Below are 17,087 nucleotides of genomic sequence, written 5' to 3' on the forward strand. Positions count from 1 at the left end.
CCTACACCTAACATTCCTCACTCCTCAGAAAATATTGCTCTTAACTAAACTTAAACTTAAGCAGTAGACAACCTCCCAAGTGAATTCCTACAAATTGCAGCTGACGCCCTAGCCTACCCAGTATCCATCTTGATTAACCGATCTCTGTCAGAATGCTACGTCCCTACACTATGGAAAATATCACACATCATTCCCCTTCATAAAGACGGCCCCTCCACAGATCTAACCAACTACCGCCCCATAGCAATTCTATCTCCACTCTCCAAAATACTAGAGAGATGCATTCACTCTCAAATCTCAGACTACCTCCTTACTAACAACCTCCTTTCTAATACTCAACATGGTTTCCGACCAAACCATAGCACCACCACTGCCTTACTCTTTTACTAAAACTATCTTTCACCATAAAAACAATGGCCATCTCTCCTCTGCTACTTTCCTAGACCTATCTAAAGCATTTGATATGGTCCCGCACAAACTCCTCCTCTCAATAACCTATCCTTTTCTCAATCAGTCACCAACTGGTTTCAAAGTTAACTGTCTGACCGCCAGCAATCTGTTGTATGACAAAATGACATATCTCCCCAACTACCTATCTCTATTGGTGTTCCCCAAGGATCCATGCTTGGACCCCTACTGTTCTCTATTTTCACCATTAATCTAGCCTCTGCCACCAAACATGGCACACACATACAATATGCAGATGACTCAACCATCATCTGCTCCGCCCAGTCCATACCCCAACTGCAAAAGGTCACACAGCATGCCTTTTCCTCTGTTGAAACTTGGCTGTCCGATGCCCAGTTAATACTCAACCCAAACAAAACTAAACTCCTCATCTTTGAACCCACCAAACGTACTCAAAACAACTCTCACTTTAACATCACAGCAAAAGACAACACCACTATCCACCCAACAGATCACACCAAATTGCTAGGAGTTGAAATAGACAACAATCTCAAATTTGACATTCACATATTCATGACCATAAACGAAGTCCACCAAAAACTAGGAGCCTTATACAGAAATAAGCAACTCATCACCAAAGCAGCTAGGATTTCAGTTGCAAATTCGCACCTCATCTCCACCCTACTTTACACCTCTCCAATATATACCAACCTAAGGCAATGCGATCTAAATAAACTCGAGACCTGCTACAACAAAAATCGCCAAATTTGCCACTGGGGCATCCTACCACAGTCATCACTGTCTCTCACTTACTGAACTAGGCTGGTTAGAACTCCCTCACCTCCTTCAATGGTATCAACTCACACTCTCCCACAAACTGGTTAACCATACTCTAAAGGTCCCATTCCCTCCAGTATCTACTCCATCCCTATCTCACCACCAGACCCACTATGATCCAGCAACAAAAATCAATTACAGGTTACTAGAGCCAATAACACTGCTGGAGAAGCACCATTCTCCAGCGCTATAGCCAAATTATGGAACCCCCCTCCCCCCACAATAACCTCTCTACCATCATGCACCCACTTCAAAGCTTTACTTAAAATGCACCTAAAAAAACATGTCGGCTATGCCCTTGTAACTCTCCCCTCTAACTTTTCCCACTCCATCTACCCCCTACCTCTCTTCCATCCCACAAACTACCTTTGATTACAGCAAGCTCTGATACTTCCATGCCTATCTACTTATTATATGGCAGTAACTTCTTACTGTAGCAATTGTTCATATCTGCTATGACTTTGTGGATAGAACAGATGCCCAGTTATCTACTGAATGTACTATGTTCTTCATCTGTAACTATGTTTGCAATATTTTAATTGCTAGGATTCTTCATCTGTAACTATATCTGTAATATTTTAATTTGTGGAGCTTTTCTCCCCGGGCCTCCGCTGAAAATGGACCGGCGTCCAGTGAGACATTCCCTGTCAACAAATGTAAATAAATAAATAAATATGTATATAGATACACACACATATATATATATATATATATATATATATATATATATATATATGTGTGTGTGTACATGTATGAAGTACAAGTCTGAATGTTAATAGTAATAGAGGAAAAGTATTAAAACCTGAAAATTAACACCTAAGCACAGAAGATCATGGGGTTATGGGTAAGGGAAAGGGGTGGAGCCCGAGTACTGGATTCAAAGCTTACGAGTGGCTGAAGTTGGGTCCGAAGACCTACCCATTGAGGAATGGACGTAAGAGAAACATGATCCCTACTTTAAAAAATATAAATAATTTTTTTGCAAATTTAAAAGATGAAAGAAAATCTTACTGGAAGTTCTTCTTTGTGACTCCAGACTCCAGCACACGGCCTCTGTTCAATCACTGCTTTGATGTTCAGCAGAACAGGCAACGCTATGCACCCTGAGGAAAAGCTAGAATGTCAAAAGAAAATACAGAAATCAGCATTCTCAGAAATTTGTTCACAATCACAAGCAAGAAAACAAGTAACCAACAGAAACAATTTACATTATACACATTCAGAAAGTCCAATGAATTTTTAAGGTGCCAATTAACCTTCCTGTCACTATGATTCTAACTAGTACTTTCCTAAACTGATCAAATATATTCAATTGTGAAGCATAAAGAGGATGGAAAGTGCAACTTTATTATCTTACTATAAACTCTGATGTCTGCAATAAACTCTCTACTTTAGACCATACAAAACTAACCCTCTAGTTCACGATAAGTTAAATTTATGACAAAACACTTAAAACATAGACATCTTTAAAGGATCTGTGTTGCAGAATTACATTAACTCCAAGCCCATAACTAAAATAAGGCCCCTACAAAGGTGAATAAAATTAACGAAATACATGTGTAAAACAAAAAATTGAGAAAACCCCAAGATAGCTCTGGGATAGGGCATCTACCAAGAGTACCATCTTTGAGCGATCCATGCATGGCTACCAGATTAGTTGCCTGTGTGACCAGCTGGGAGAGGACGATACTGACACAATGTGAATTAATATCAATTTTCCAAAATAAAATAATCTAACCATTTATTGTCATTGTTTATCAAGTCCAATTCACCTTTTCTCCAAAGGTCCCCAAGTTTTAGGAGGGATTAAGAGAAGCAGAGGTTAAACTGAAGTCAAATTCAGGGGTCGGTAAGAGGTACGGACTTCAAATCCTGCAGAAAATGCATGTTAACATAAATAATGTTATAAGAGAAATATTTAATATCTGTCCCTATTTTTGAGCCTTTGTCCCTCAATTATTTTAGGCTTTATCTGGATTTATTGCACTAAGAGGCTGGAAGGTGTACATACCTGTAATTTAAGAGTTGCATCCACAGCTCGATTGATCAGTTTCTGTCGTACACAATTCCACTTTCATTTCATGCACATAATCACCCATACACTCATACATTCACAGAGAAACATCAACAACCTCATACAGACATACGCACTCGCATATAAGCAACCATACACTCTCACAGTCAAAAATATAAATACACTCATACACACACACAGACGTTCACAAAAGCAACCATACACTCACACATACAAACAGAAACACACTCATACTCGCACAGATGCACAGACTTTTCTGTTGTATCTTTAAATTTTAGACTCACTAAACAGAAAACAGTGCCTCTTACTGAGTGTAAAACAATGGCTCGATCACTGTCACTCTTACTTTCATGCAAGCAAGCAAACACACACAAAACATGCACACAGTTTGACATTTTTGTTTGTTATATTTTTACACTCAAACAGCAAAAACACTGCTTAGCAAGTGTAAAATAATGGCAGCAGTTATTTCCATTGCAGTCATCCACAGCAGCTTAATATGCTGCCATGAAGGATCAGACTCATTTTTCAGCAGGCATTACCTGTACATTAGCACCCTGCTGGAGAACATTTGTTCCCCAATCAGGGTGCTGATGTACAGATCACCCATTTTCTAATTACAGTTAAATTTGGGGATAGGGGAGTCTGAAATGTGCTTTCTGAATCTGGAGGAGGAAGGAAAAATAGGAGCTGTTGCTGGCTGCTTCTATAAATAAAAGTGAGACAGTCTAGCAAACACCTATGAACCCAACAGTCACAAGGGCCTTTTTAAGCCTAGCCATGCATTGCAAATCTCTGACATGTTCTGATACCCTTTATAAGTGTAAGCAGGGGGCTTGGAAGATAAAACATTAACAAGCAGGGGCGTGGGAGATGAACCATTTACTGGTTGCTTATGTCCGTTAGAGACATAGGTGCTAAACCAGGGATGTATTTTCTGTTCCCCATCCAATTGTCCAAGTTGCACTTGAATTGGGTTAAGGAGAAACTCTGCTTCACATGAATGGGGAGCCTGTTCCAGAGATGGGGGTAGTCTCTGGGAAACATACCCATCTCTCCAGCAGGACTTATTTATATCACAGGCAAGGTTCAAGTCTTTAGAATGGGTAATTCTGGTGCTGTTTGTTTTGTGGATATGCAGGAAGTCCATCAGAGCTGTGGCTGACAATACCCTGTATGTCAGGCATAGATCTCCCCTCAAAAGCCTGAAGGAGACAGAATACAGAGAGAGCACCTTGAGGTGGTCTGCATAGGACATTTTACTTGCACCCTGTATTCTTTAAGTGAGGAACCTCTGTGGATGTTCCAATTGCTGGATATGCCTGGTTAGGTACATACCAAAGCGGGCATTGTACTCAATGATAGGTCTGACAAATGCTGAATACAGTGGAATATAACTTCCTTGGACTTAGATTCCATACCTTTGTTTATAAGTTGCACAACAAACAATGATTTCCTCCCTACTATAGACACGTGATGGTCAAAGGCTAGACTACTGTGTGTGTGTGTCCCTAAGTCCCCGACTACTGGGTCAGCTCTAAGGGGGGTTGCCAGTGTGATAATTACAGGGATACTATTATGCATTTCTTGGCATTTAGTTTTACTCCATGGCTCTGACACCAGTTGTTTGTCAGTGTCATCCCTTTCTGGAGTACATTTATGTCAGCGTGGGATTCAATGACAGCTCCTAATTTGCAATCATATAGAAATTTATTCAGCCAGAGACCACTGACAGTGGCCTTGACTTCAGAGAAGTAAATGCCAAAAAAGAATTGGTCCAAGGACTGATCCCTGAGGGACTCCACTTGTGAATGGCCTCTTTGTAGAGGTGGACTCCCCAATTCTAACTTCCTGGGTCCTTTGAGCCACTTGGCTATCCATCAGGTGACATACGGGTTTGTAACTAACCTCTTGAATGTTTCAACAACGCCAAAGTTGGGTACTGTGTCAAATGCCTTGGCCAAGTCAAGATAGGCAGTGTGAACCATTTTGCCCTCAACCATTGTTTTGGTGACCTTCTCAAAGAAGTCCACCAGGATGAATAGGCATAATCTGCCCTTGATGAAATCAAACTAGGTTGGGTCCAGTGTCTGGAGGTTTACTACATCACTACTGAGCATTTCCATGATAATTCTTTCCATGGTTTTACATACAAGACTAGTGAGACTTATGGGTCTGTAGTTCCCAGGGTCTGTAGATGGCTCACCTTTGTGGGAGGGTGACTGTTGCTGTCCTTCATTCATGAGGCACGGAGCCTGTTTGGATGCTACAGTAAAATAGGAATTCCAGACGGCCTGACCTGTGTTTCATGCTATTTAGAAGGCATCCTGGGACACTGTTTGGTCCCACTGATGCAGTCTTCTTGGCCTTAGAGAAAGCATTAAGGACCTGTTCCTTACTGCTAGCAGGGTGAGTTATATTTGATAGTACTTCATGAGGGAAGGTTGAGGGGGAGAGAGTGGTACAGCTGGAGCTGAATTTATCAGCCAGTAGATTTGCTACATCTTCAGTACAAATGGCTCCATTTACAAAGAGCTCTGCACACAACTGTGTATTGCCTTTGACGTTGTGGACATAGCTAAAGAATGCCTTGTGGTTGTCCTTGGCCTGGGAGGCTAAAAATTACCTCAAATTTGTCTTTAGTACACTATTTGTTCTCTGGGTTGTTTAGTTTGATGAGAGTGCTTTTATTCTGCTGGGTGCTGTACCTCAATTTTTGCCATGATTTTCTTCCTTCTGTTATACAGCCTATTGACTTTCTGATTCCACCAGAGCGGCTTGTTTTCTGAGTTAGTTATGTACTTCCTGGTGGGTATAGCTGCCTCTAAGCAGCTATTAACATCTTGTACAGAGTTTCTGTGAACAGTTCTGCATAGGCAGCACGGTTTATGGAGGCTTGCAATTTTGCCAGGTTATCACTTAATAGCAGGAAGTTAGCCTTAGAGTAGTTCCTGAATATTCCAGGTTTCGCTGGAGGTTTAGGTTTTATTTTTCCTTCAGAGGAGACCATTTTGTGTTCTGACCTTATCAGGGAAGACATTATAGTGGGGGGGGGGGGTGTGCAGCACTCTCCCATATCACTGAGGACCAGATCCAGTATGGTTGTAGCCCTGGCTGGTGTACTGACTATCTGGTCCACTGAGCTTGCGTTTACAAAATCCAGGAATCTCTGTGCCTGTACATTTGGTGTTGTATAGGATTCCCAGTTAATAGTAGGATAATTAAAGTCACCCATGAATATGGTATTGGGTTGGATGATGAATGTTTCCAATAAGTTTAAATATATCGTATGGGTTTCCTGGGTCACAGAGAGGGACCTACAGCTTGCAAGGAAGTGGTATTGGGTTTTGCCTATGGTGATATGAACATGTAGCAGCTCAAGTGCAACGTCATGTTTTGACCATCCTTGAGGTATATTTATTTTCTGATGTAAACCGAGACACCTTCCACATTTAGTCCTCGTCTGTGTAGTAGCTGGTCTAAATGTGTGGAAGGCACTATAACCTTGCATTGTTGGTGTGCTCTCCGCAGCTTTAAACCTTGTCTCAGTGACTGCACAGACGTCAGCATTCTATAGGGTGAAGACAGCTTCTGGGGAATGGAGATGATCCTTTTCTTCCCCTTTGTTCTGCTGCAGAAAGATTCCTGAAGACAGGTTTCATCTCATTATCCTATGCATTCCTGACTTCTCATTTTTTGCTCCTAGTGTTAAATACTTTTTTTCTGCTGTGTCATTCTATAGTATTTGCTTTATGGATTCCATAGCTGGCCCCATTTTGTTGGGATGGATGTTACAGCTAGTGCAGTTCTAGTCAAAATGCATGGATTCCTGCTGGGTTTTTTTTTTTTTTTTTTTTTTTTTGTAGTTTAAATACTTAAGTTCACAAAACCTGTATTGTGTAAATTTCTGCAGCTCACTCAAATGGTTTCTCTGGGTTCAGGCGCCTAGGCAGAGTAACAATTTCCTGTGAGACAGCTGATATGGACACATGGCTGAATGGCATTCCAGTTGCAGTTCCATATGGCTGAGGACATTTCCTTATGGGCATAGTAGATTCCCCCTGCACCATGACCAAATCATCCCAGAAAAGTCTACCCTTAACCCTAACCTAAAATTCTCCCCCATACCCACCAGCACAATAAAAAAAACATTTACTTAAGCTAAAACCCTGTACTCTGGCCCATGACAATCTACCCCCATACTTCCTGCAGCTAACTCTATAGCTTATCCCATCAGCATACTCATTAACAGATCAATTAAAGAACCCCTTATCCCAGACATCTGGAAAAAAGCATTCATTCTTCCCTTACACAAAGGTGGCACCAACACAGACACCACAAACTTTCGACCCATAGCAATTCTCTCACCCCTCTCTAAAATACTGGAAAAATGCATCCATGCCCAATTCCTCAACCACTTGCATGAAAATCAAATGTTATCACCCACTCAGCATGGTTTCAGGCCAGGACACAGCACCACTACCGCCTTCCTATCCTTCCTTGATACAGTTAACCGGGCATGGGATTCTGGTAAAATAATTGCTTCACTTTTCCTTGACCTCTCCACAGCTTTTAATACCATTTCCCACACTATCCTACTCTCTAAACTATCCACCCTCCACATTTCTCCCCCTACCCTACAATGGTACAACAGCTCTCTCTCCAATAGGCAGCAATCCACCAAATGGCAACAGTATTACTCTCCCTTCCTCAATGCTTCCACAGGGGTACCCCAAGGATCCATACTTGGTCCTCTCTTATTTAGCATCTTTATTAACAACTTTCACACCACTCTCCCACAATGCTCAGTAATCCAGTATGCTGATGACTTTACAATAATATGTACTGCAAATTCCAGCTCTGAACTAGAGCAAATTACCCAGAATGCCCTCACATCTACTGAATCTCGGATGATTAGCAATAATCTTGCCCTAAATCCAAAAAAAAAAACTAAACTAGCAATTTTTACTCCTAGGAAAACCACTCCATTTGATAAAAAACTTCACTATACAAGCCGAAGACAATACCACTATAGAAGTTGTCCCACACACTAAATTACTAGGCATTATTATAGACAAAAACCTTAACTTTGACCTACACATAAATAACATCAAAAAAACACTTGCTTAGTATGCTTTACAGGCACCAACACTTTCTTAGCATCTCTACTAGACAAACCTTTGCAACTACCTCTTTATTACCCTCTCTCCTTTATGGTGCCCCTCTCCTCACTAATATCCGAAATTCTACAAAATCCAAACTTGCTATGTGTTACAACAGAATAGCAAAATTTGCCACCAAGGCCACATTCTCATCCCACCACTGTAAGTCACTGAAACAATTAGGGTGGCTGGAACTCCCCCACCATCTCTCATTCACCCATCTAACTACTGTGCACAAAATAATCTACAGACCCACAGACTGTCCTGCTCTCTCAACTCTACTTGCCAAATACCATTCCAGCAGGCATCTAAGATCTGAAAATCATCTACTTCTAAAAGTAGATAAGCCCACCTTACCTGCTGGTCAACTCCTCTATGCCTTCACCGTCGCCAAACTATGGAACTCACTTCCGCCTTCTATAAGAAACACAGGCAGCACCACCACCTTCAAACAAATGCTGAAAAATCATCTCAACTCTGGCTATGTTCCTGCTCTATAACCTAACATCTTCACTCTCCTTATATGATTACTAAACTCCTATGTCTTTTGCTACTAGAGACTGATGATATTTTCTCCATATTTATTTTTATCTTCACTTGTTGATACTGGCACAGTAATACTGATGTCTGTTTATACTACTCTGATTGAATTCTGCTTTAATGTATATTTTCTGTATATATTACTGTAATCAAACAAACTAGATTCCTGCTTTTATGTATATATTCTGTATATGTTACTATATTTACTACCTGTAACACTGTTTCTGCTTCTGTACTAATTAATGTTTATATTTTTTCTGTATCTTGCTGGAGCTTTTCTCCCCGGGCCTCTACTGAAAATGGGCTCTTTTAGGCCCAGTGGACTTATTCCGGTAAACAAATACAATAAATAAAGAAATAAATATCTATATGTGGCAGAAGCAAACGATCAAAATGAGAAAATCTACACGTCAAGCCAAACTAAAAAGTATATACCAAAGATCAAGCATGGCTGAAACAATAGCAATAAAATAATTTATTATAATGTAAGCGCTTTCATGCTCAAGAACAAGCACTTCATCAGACAAAATACACTAAAATGCAGAGCCATTAAATAGTACAACTCATTTACATCCAAACAATTACACAATTAATGTAGCAATTTACGATCTTTCACTAAAGCTTTTAAAGGTATACTACCATTCAGGCCAGGAAACCTGTGTGCCTGTAGGGTAGTAATCCATTTACTCTCATCCTTTTCAATCTTATTAGGTAAATCACCGCCTCACATTCCCGGTCAACAAATGTTAAATAAATAAATAAAAATAAAAATAGTTACATTTTGCAGTACTAAAAAACAAACTATGATCATTAAAATCAGCCACATGTCTATATAAGGCGCTGATAACATCTTTCTTCCTTATACAGTGGATATGTTCCTCAAAGGCCTACAGGTCTTCCTCACATAGAAACATTTGTTACATAAAGCCAAATAAACAAGGTTGCATGTAGAAATTCAGCATAAAATCTTGGAGTAAATATAAAACCATTTACTGGATGAACAAACACTTTACAATCAGAAATAAATAAATAGGCCATGCATCCACGAAACGGATATGTACCTTTACTATTAGAAACCTGGGCACATTTCTTACCACGACAATAGCATAGTTGTCTCTTAAGAGGCAAACTATTCTTAAAACAAAACTTTGGTTCAGGGCCAACAATTTCACTTTTCTTCTCATCTGATGCAAGAATTGGCCAGTTCCTACGTATACCACATATCTTGTTGACACCACTAGTATAGGTCAATGCAGGTCTAACTCTATTATCTCACTACATTCCGCTTAGGGCGTACTAGAAAAATATAGCTTAGCAATATTCTTCCTACCTTCTAACATAGCACCACTTGTAGAAGTAAAATCAGATTCAGAATATCCTCTACCCAATAATTCATGACATAGATCATCAAAAGTTTGATGAAACAAACTATCATCAGTATGCAACCTCAACATTCTGAAAGCTTGACCCCTAACAATGTTATTAAACACATAACCAGGGTGCATACTTCTATAAGACTTCCTATAAACAATTGTCTTTAACATGCCCATTTCACCTTTATATAAATGAACATCTAAAAAATCAATAGCATCAAAAATGTGTTTAGTAAACCTAAGATAATTCATGGTACTCTCAAGGTATGAAATAAATTGATCTAATAAACAGGTAGTGCAATCCCACAACAGAAATATATCATCCACAAATCTTTTGAAATATTTCAAATACGATGAAAATGCATGTTCACTAAAAACAAATTCTTCCTCCCAATTAGCCATAACAAGGTTGGTGTAGCTACTGGCACAAGAGGTGCCCATAGACACGCCAAACTTCTAGAGATAAATATATTCATTAAAAATAAAAGCATTGTTTTCTAAAACAAGATCCAATAATGTACAAATCAAAAAAATTATATCATTTGAATACTTAATGTGCTTATTTAAAAACACTCTCACTGCTTCCACCCCTTCCAAATTAGGAATAACAGTAAAAAAATGCTGAGTGTCTCTCAAACTTGATGGAATCACATCCACTATTGTTCTGAGTTTGTGCTCACCAAAAATGGAAATTGGCTCAGTGAGCTGGCCACTCCCAGAGACAATTGGTCGAACTGGATGGTCATGAGCTTCTTTATGCACCCTAGGGTAAACCATGAATCACCATCAGGAGACTATACATATAACTCAAGGTCCATCATCCTGTTCATCAATAAATCATAAAGTTCATCTTTAACATGCTGGACCATTCTCTGCACTGCCAGTGATGTGATACCAAGATAAACAATTCTATCAGATAACATCGCAAACATTTTGTCATCATACATCATCGGACAGTGTTTTCTAATAATGATGTTCCTTCTTTTATCATATGATCATAGGAGGTTACTAGGTTATTAGCCCTGAGGCCCTTATAAGCCTAGCCAAGAGTTTAGCCCATGTTTAAACAAGTCTGCACTCAAAGCTCCTGTCCACCAGGGACACAGGTGGAATCCCAGGGGTGTATTTTCTGTTTCCCATCCAGTTATCCAGGTTGCGTTTAAAAAGGGATAATGAGGTATTCTGCTTGACGTGGAGAGGGAAAGTCTATTCCACAGATGGGGGAGTCTCTGGGACACAAATCTGTCCCACCAGCTAGTCCTACTGATATCACAGATCAGGTTGAGGTTGTGCGTAAGGGTTGCTCCAGTGGAGTTTAACTTGCAGATATGCAGCAGTCCCATCAAGGTGAGGTCTGAGATAGCTTTATATGCCAAACAGAGGTCACCCCTGAGGAATCTGTCATTATAAGAAACCAAGATTTGCAAGGTTGTGTAAATCATAAACATTTGGATAGGAATGAATTAAGATGGCAGCTTTTGCTAAATGCCTACAATTACCCTGTGTTAAATGACAATTGTTCTATTAGTTCTGTATTAAAATTGATGTTTTATGGTATTACGAAATTTATTTTGGATAATTTTTCATTTTTAAACAATATGAAGTACTTATGTTTTATATTCATTGGTCATTATGTGACACACTAGGAGCGGTATATATAGGGTGTGTTTTTTAAATGGTTTATTGTTTTAATGAAGTTCTGTCGGATGAAAGTGCTTAACAACTAATAAAGTATTCCTCTGTTGAAGGTCGTTCACTGGTTTGACTTATTTGTTCCTGGTTTTTGTTATACGATTCTTGTGGAAGAAACCACGTACGTTTTGCCCTTCACTCACTGCATCTGTTGAATTATTTCTAGATAAACGTGAACATGATTTATTTAATGCACTGAAAGAACTCTAATAAGTTTTTTAACATGACCAATGGTGAACTAAATGCTTTGAATACACTTAGAAATAATGAAAATATAAAGATTCGCCCTGCTGATAAGGTTGGGGCTATTGTCATCTTTGACCGACAGAGGTATGATGACAAAATGTTTGCGATGTTATCTGATAGCAATGTTTATCTTGGTATCACATCACTGGCAGTCTGGAGAATGGTCCAGCATGTTAAAGATGAACTTAATGATTTATTGATGAACAGGATGATGGACCTTGAGTTATATGCATCCGCTCCTGCCGGTGATTCATGGTTTACCAAAGGTGCATATAGATTCTCATGACCATCCAACTTTGACCGACTGTCTCTGGAAGTGGCTGGTTCACTGAGCCAATTTCCATTTTTGTTGAGCATAAACTTAGAGCGATAATGGATGGGATTTCATCTATTTTGGGAGAGACACAACATTTTATGGAGAATTTATTTGAATTTAATGTTAACCATGATGTATCTTATTATGTATTAGTGATTCTTGATGTTCATGCTTTATTTACTGTTATAATTTGGAAGGGGTGGAAGCAGTGAGAGCGTTTTTACATAAGCAGAGTCAGTATTCAAAGGATATAATATTTTTTGTTTGTACATTGTTGGATCTTGTTTTAGAAAACAACAATGCTTTTATTTTTAATGAATGTATTTATCTTCAGAAGGTTGGAGTAGCTACGGGCACCTCTTGTGCTAATAGCTACACCAACCTTGTTATGGCTAGTTGGGAGGAAAAATTGTTTTTTAGTGAACATGATTTTTCATCATATTTGAAATATTTCAAAAGATTTGTGGATGATATCTTCCTGTTGTGGGATGGTCCTACTTCTTTAGTAGATCAATGTAGTTCATATCTTCAGAGTACCATGAATTACCTTAGTTTACTAAACACATGGCTTTTGATGCTATTAATTTCTTAGATGTTCATTTATATAAAGGTGAAATGGGCACAGTAGAGACGAGTGTTTACAAGAAGTCTTGAAGAAGGAATACCCCTTCTGGATTGTACAAGTATACACCCTGGATATGTGTTTAATAACATTGTTTGGGGTCAAGCTTTCAGAATGTCGAGGTTGCATACTGATGACAGTTTGTTTCATCAAGCTTTTGATGATCTACTTCATGAATTATTGGGTAAAGGATATTCTGAATACGATTTTACTTCTACAAGTGATGCTATGTTAGAAGCTAGGAAGAATACTGCTAAGCCATATTTTTCTCGTACCTTACATAAGTGTAGTAAGAGATAATAGAGTTAGATGTGTATTGACCTATAATACTGATGTCAACATGATATGTGGTATTATACATAGGAACTGACAGATTCTTTTATCAGATGAGAAGATAAGTGAAATTATTGGCCCTGAACCAAAGTTTTGTTTTAAGAATGGTTTATCTCTTAAGATACAACTGTGCTATCATCGTGGTAAGAATTTTACACAGGTTTTTAATAGGACGGGTACATATCCATTTCATGGATGCATTCATTTATTTCTGATTGTAAAGTAAAGTATTTGTTCATCCAGTAAATGGTTTTATATTTACTCCAAGGTTATATGCTGATTGTTCAACATGCAACCTTGTTTATTTGGCTTTATGTAACAAAAAACAGTGCATTTCTTCATGCCGGTCCCAAGACTGGATAAATGGGGAGGGTTACGTCAGGAAGGGCATCCAGTGTAAAACTTCTGCCAAATAACATATGCGGACAACAATACAGATTTCCATACCAGATCGGTCGAGTACCGTTAGCCAGCAGGGTGCTGGAGAAAATTGGGCTACTGTTGGCCGAAGGAGAAGAGGGGGAAGGCATGCCTTAAAGCAGAAAGAGAGGAGGAAGATTAGGAGTGTAGTAGTGAGGATAGGAACTTTGAATGTTGGCAGTATGACTGGTTTAGGGAGAGAGCTAGCTGATATGATGGAGAGAAGGAAGGCTGATATATTGTGTGTGCAAGAGACCAGACGGAAGGGGAGTAAGGCCAGGTGTATAGGAGGTGGGTTCAAATTGTTCTATCATGGTGTGAATGGGAGGAGAAATGGGGTAGGGTTGAACCTGAAGGAACAGTATGCCAAGAGTGTTTTGGAAGTGAAAAGAGTGTCAGATAGAGCGATGTTTATAAAGCTGGAAACTGATGGTGTAATGATGAATGTTGTTAGTGCATACGCTCTGCAAGTTGGGTGTGCGATGGATGAGAAAGAAAAATTTTGGAGCGAGTTGGATGATGTGGTGGGGAGTGTACCCAAGGGTGAGAGACTGGTGATTGGAGTGGATTTCAATGGGCATGTTAGTGAAGGGAACATAGGGGATGAGGAAGTGATGGGCAGGTATGGTGTTAAGGAGAGGAATGCAGAAGGTCAGATGGTAGTGGAGTTTGCGAAAAGGATGGACATGGCTGTGGTGAATACATATTTTAAGAGGGAGGGAGGAGCATAGGGTGACATACAAGAGTGGAGGAAAAAGCACACAGGTGGATTAAATCCTATGCAGGAGGGCCAGTCTGAAGGAGATTGAGGACTGTAAAGTGGTGACAGGGGAAAGTGTAGTTCAGCAGCATAGAATGGTGGTCTGTAGGATGACGATGGTGCTCAAGAAGAGGAGGAGAAGTGTGAAAACAGTGCTAAGGATCAAATGGTGGAAGTTGAAAAAGGGTGATTGTGAGGTGGAGTTCAGGGAAGAGTTAAAACAGGCACTGGGGGGGCAGTGAAGAGTTACCGAATAGCTGGGTAACTACAGCAGAGATGGTAAGGGAGACAGCTAGAAAGGTGCTTGGTGTGACATCTGTACAGAGGAAGGAGGACAAGGAGACCTGGTGGTGGAATGAGGAAGTACAGGAGAGTGTACAGAGGAAGAGGTTGGCGAAGAAGAAGTGGGATTGTCAGAGAGATGAAGAAAGTAGACAGGAGTATAAGGAGATGAGGAGCATGGCAAAGATAGAGATGGCTAAGGATAAGGCATACGGAGAGTTGTATGAAAGGTTGGACACTAAAGAGGGAGAAAATGACTTATACCAATTGGCTAGACAGAGGGACCGAGCTGGGAAAGATGTGCAGCAGGTAAGGGTGATAAAGGATAGCGAGGGAAATGTACTCACAAGTAAGGAGAGTGTGTTGAGCAGATGGAAAGAGTACTTTGAGGGGGCTGATGAATGAAGAGAATGAGACAGAGAGAAGGTTGGATGATGTGGGGATAGTGAATCAAGAAGTGAAACAAATTAGCAAGGAAGAAGTACGGACAGCTATGAAGAGGATGAAGAATGGAAAGGCTGTTGGTCCAGATGACGTACCAGTGGAAGCATGGAGGTCCTTAGGAAAAATGGCAGTGGAGTTTCTAACCAGATTGTTTAATGAAATCTTGGAAAGTAAGAGGATGCCTGAGGAATGGAGAAAAAGTGTTTTGGTACCTATTTTTAAGAATAAGGGTGATGTGCAGAGCTGTAGTAACTACAGAGGGATAACACTGATCAGTCACAGCTTGAAGTTGTGGGAAATAGTAGTTGAAGCTAGATTAAGAAGGGAGGTGATGATTAGTGATCAGCAGTATGGTTTCATGCCAGGAAAGAGTACTATAGATGCAATGTTTGCTCTGAGAGTATTGATGGAGAAATATAGAGAAGGTCAGAAGGAGTTGCACTGTGTCTTTGTGGACTTGGAGAAAGCATACGACAGGGTGCCTAGAGAGTAGTTGTGGTATTGTATGAGGAAGTAAGGAGTGGCTGAGAAGTACGTAAGAGTGGTACAGGATACGTACAAGGGTAGTGTGACAGTGAAGTCTGCAGTGGGAGTGACGTTTATGGTGGAGATGGGATTACATCAAGGATCAGCTCTGAGCCCTTTCTTATTTGCAATGGTGATGGACAGGTTGACAGACGAGATCAGACAAGAGGCCCCATGGACTATGATGTTTGCAGATGATATTGTGATATGTGGTGAGAGTAGGGACCAGGTTGAGGAGACCCTGGAGAGGTGGAGATATGCTCTAGAGAGGAGAGGAATGAAGGTCAGCAGGACTAAGACAGAATATATGTGTGTGAATGAGAGGGAGGACAGAGGTATGGTGAGGATGCAGGGAGTAGAGTTGGCGAAGGTGGATGAGTTTAAGTACTTGGGATCAACATTTCAGAGTAATGGTGTGTGTGGAAGAGAGGTGAAGGAGAGTATAGGCAGGGTGGAATGGATGGAGAAGAGTGTAACAGACGGGTACCAGTAAGAGTGAAAGGGAAGGTCTACAAGAGGGTAGTGAGACCAGCTATGTTGTACTAGTTGGAGACGGTGGGATTGACAAAAAGGCAGGAGTCAGACTGGAAGTGGCAGAGTTAAAGATGTTAAGATTTGCACTGGGTGTGACAAGGATGGACAAGATTAGGAATCAGTATATTAGAGTGTCAGCTCAGGTTGGACGGTATGGAGACAAAGTCAGACAGGCAAGATTGCATTGGTTTGGACATGTGCTGAGAATGGATGCTGGGTGTATTGGGAAAAGGATGCTAAGGATGGAGCTGCCAGGTAAGAGGAAAAGAGGAAGGCCTAAGATAAGGTTTATGGATGTGGTGAGAGAGGACATGCAGGTGGTTGGTGTGACAGAGCAATATGCATAGGACAGGAAGAAATGGAAACAGATGATCCGCTGTGGCGACCCCTAATGGGAACAACCGAAAGAGAAGTTGTTTCTATGTGGGGAAGACCTATAGGTCTTTCACGGAACATCTTTTGGAACATATCGGATATATATGGAAGAAAGATGTTACCAGTGCCTTATATAGACATTTGGCTGATTTTAAATTATCATAGTTTTTAGTTTTGTAGTAC

At 40.2% G+C, this 17,087-nt stretch overlaps 1 protein-coding gene across 5 annotated transcripts in view; it reads right to left on the reverse strand.

Annotated features, from left to right (window-relative positions):
• RMND5B (required for meiotic nuclear division 5 homolog B) overlaps nucleotides 1-17,087 on the reverse strand; it is a 993,687-nt gene that overhangs the window by 221,084 nt on the left and 755,516 nt on the right. For all 5 annotated transcript variants that reach the window (XM_044069428.1, XM_044069429.1, XM_044069427.1 and 2 more), the window contains exon 8: nucleotides 2,257-2,359. In XM_044069428.1, coding sequence (XP_043925363.1) covers nucleotides 2,257-2,359 — 103 coding nt within the window. The remainder of the gene's footprint in view (nucleotides 1-2,256; nucleotides 2,360-17,087) is intronic.

The sequence above is a fragment of the Protopterus annectens genome, chromosome 4.part0 (genome assembly GCF_019279795.1).
Source record: "Protopterus annectens isolate FY-2018-M chromosome 4.part0, PAN1.0, whole genome shotgun sequence".
In the NCBI taxonomy this organism is placed as follows: Eukaryota; Metazoa; Chordata; order Ceratodontiformes; family Protopteridae; genus Protopterus; species Protopterus annectens.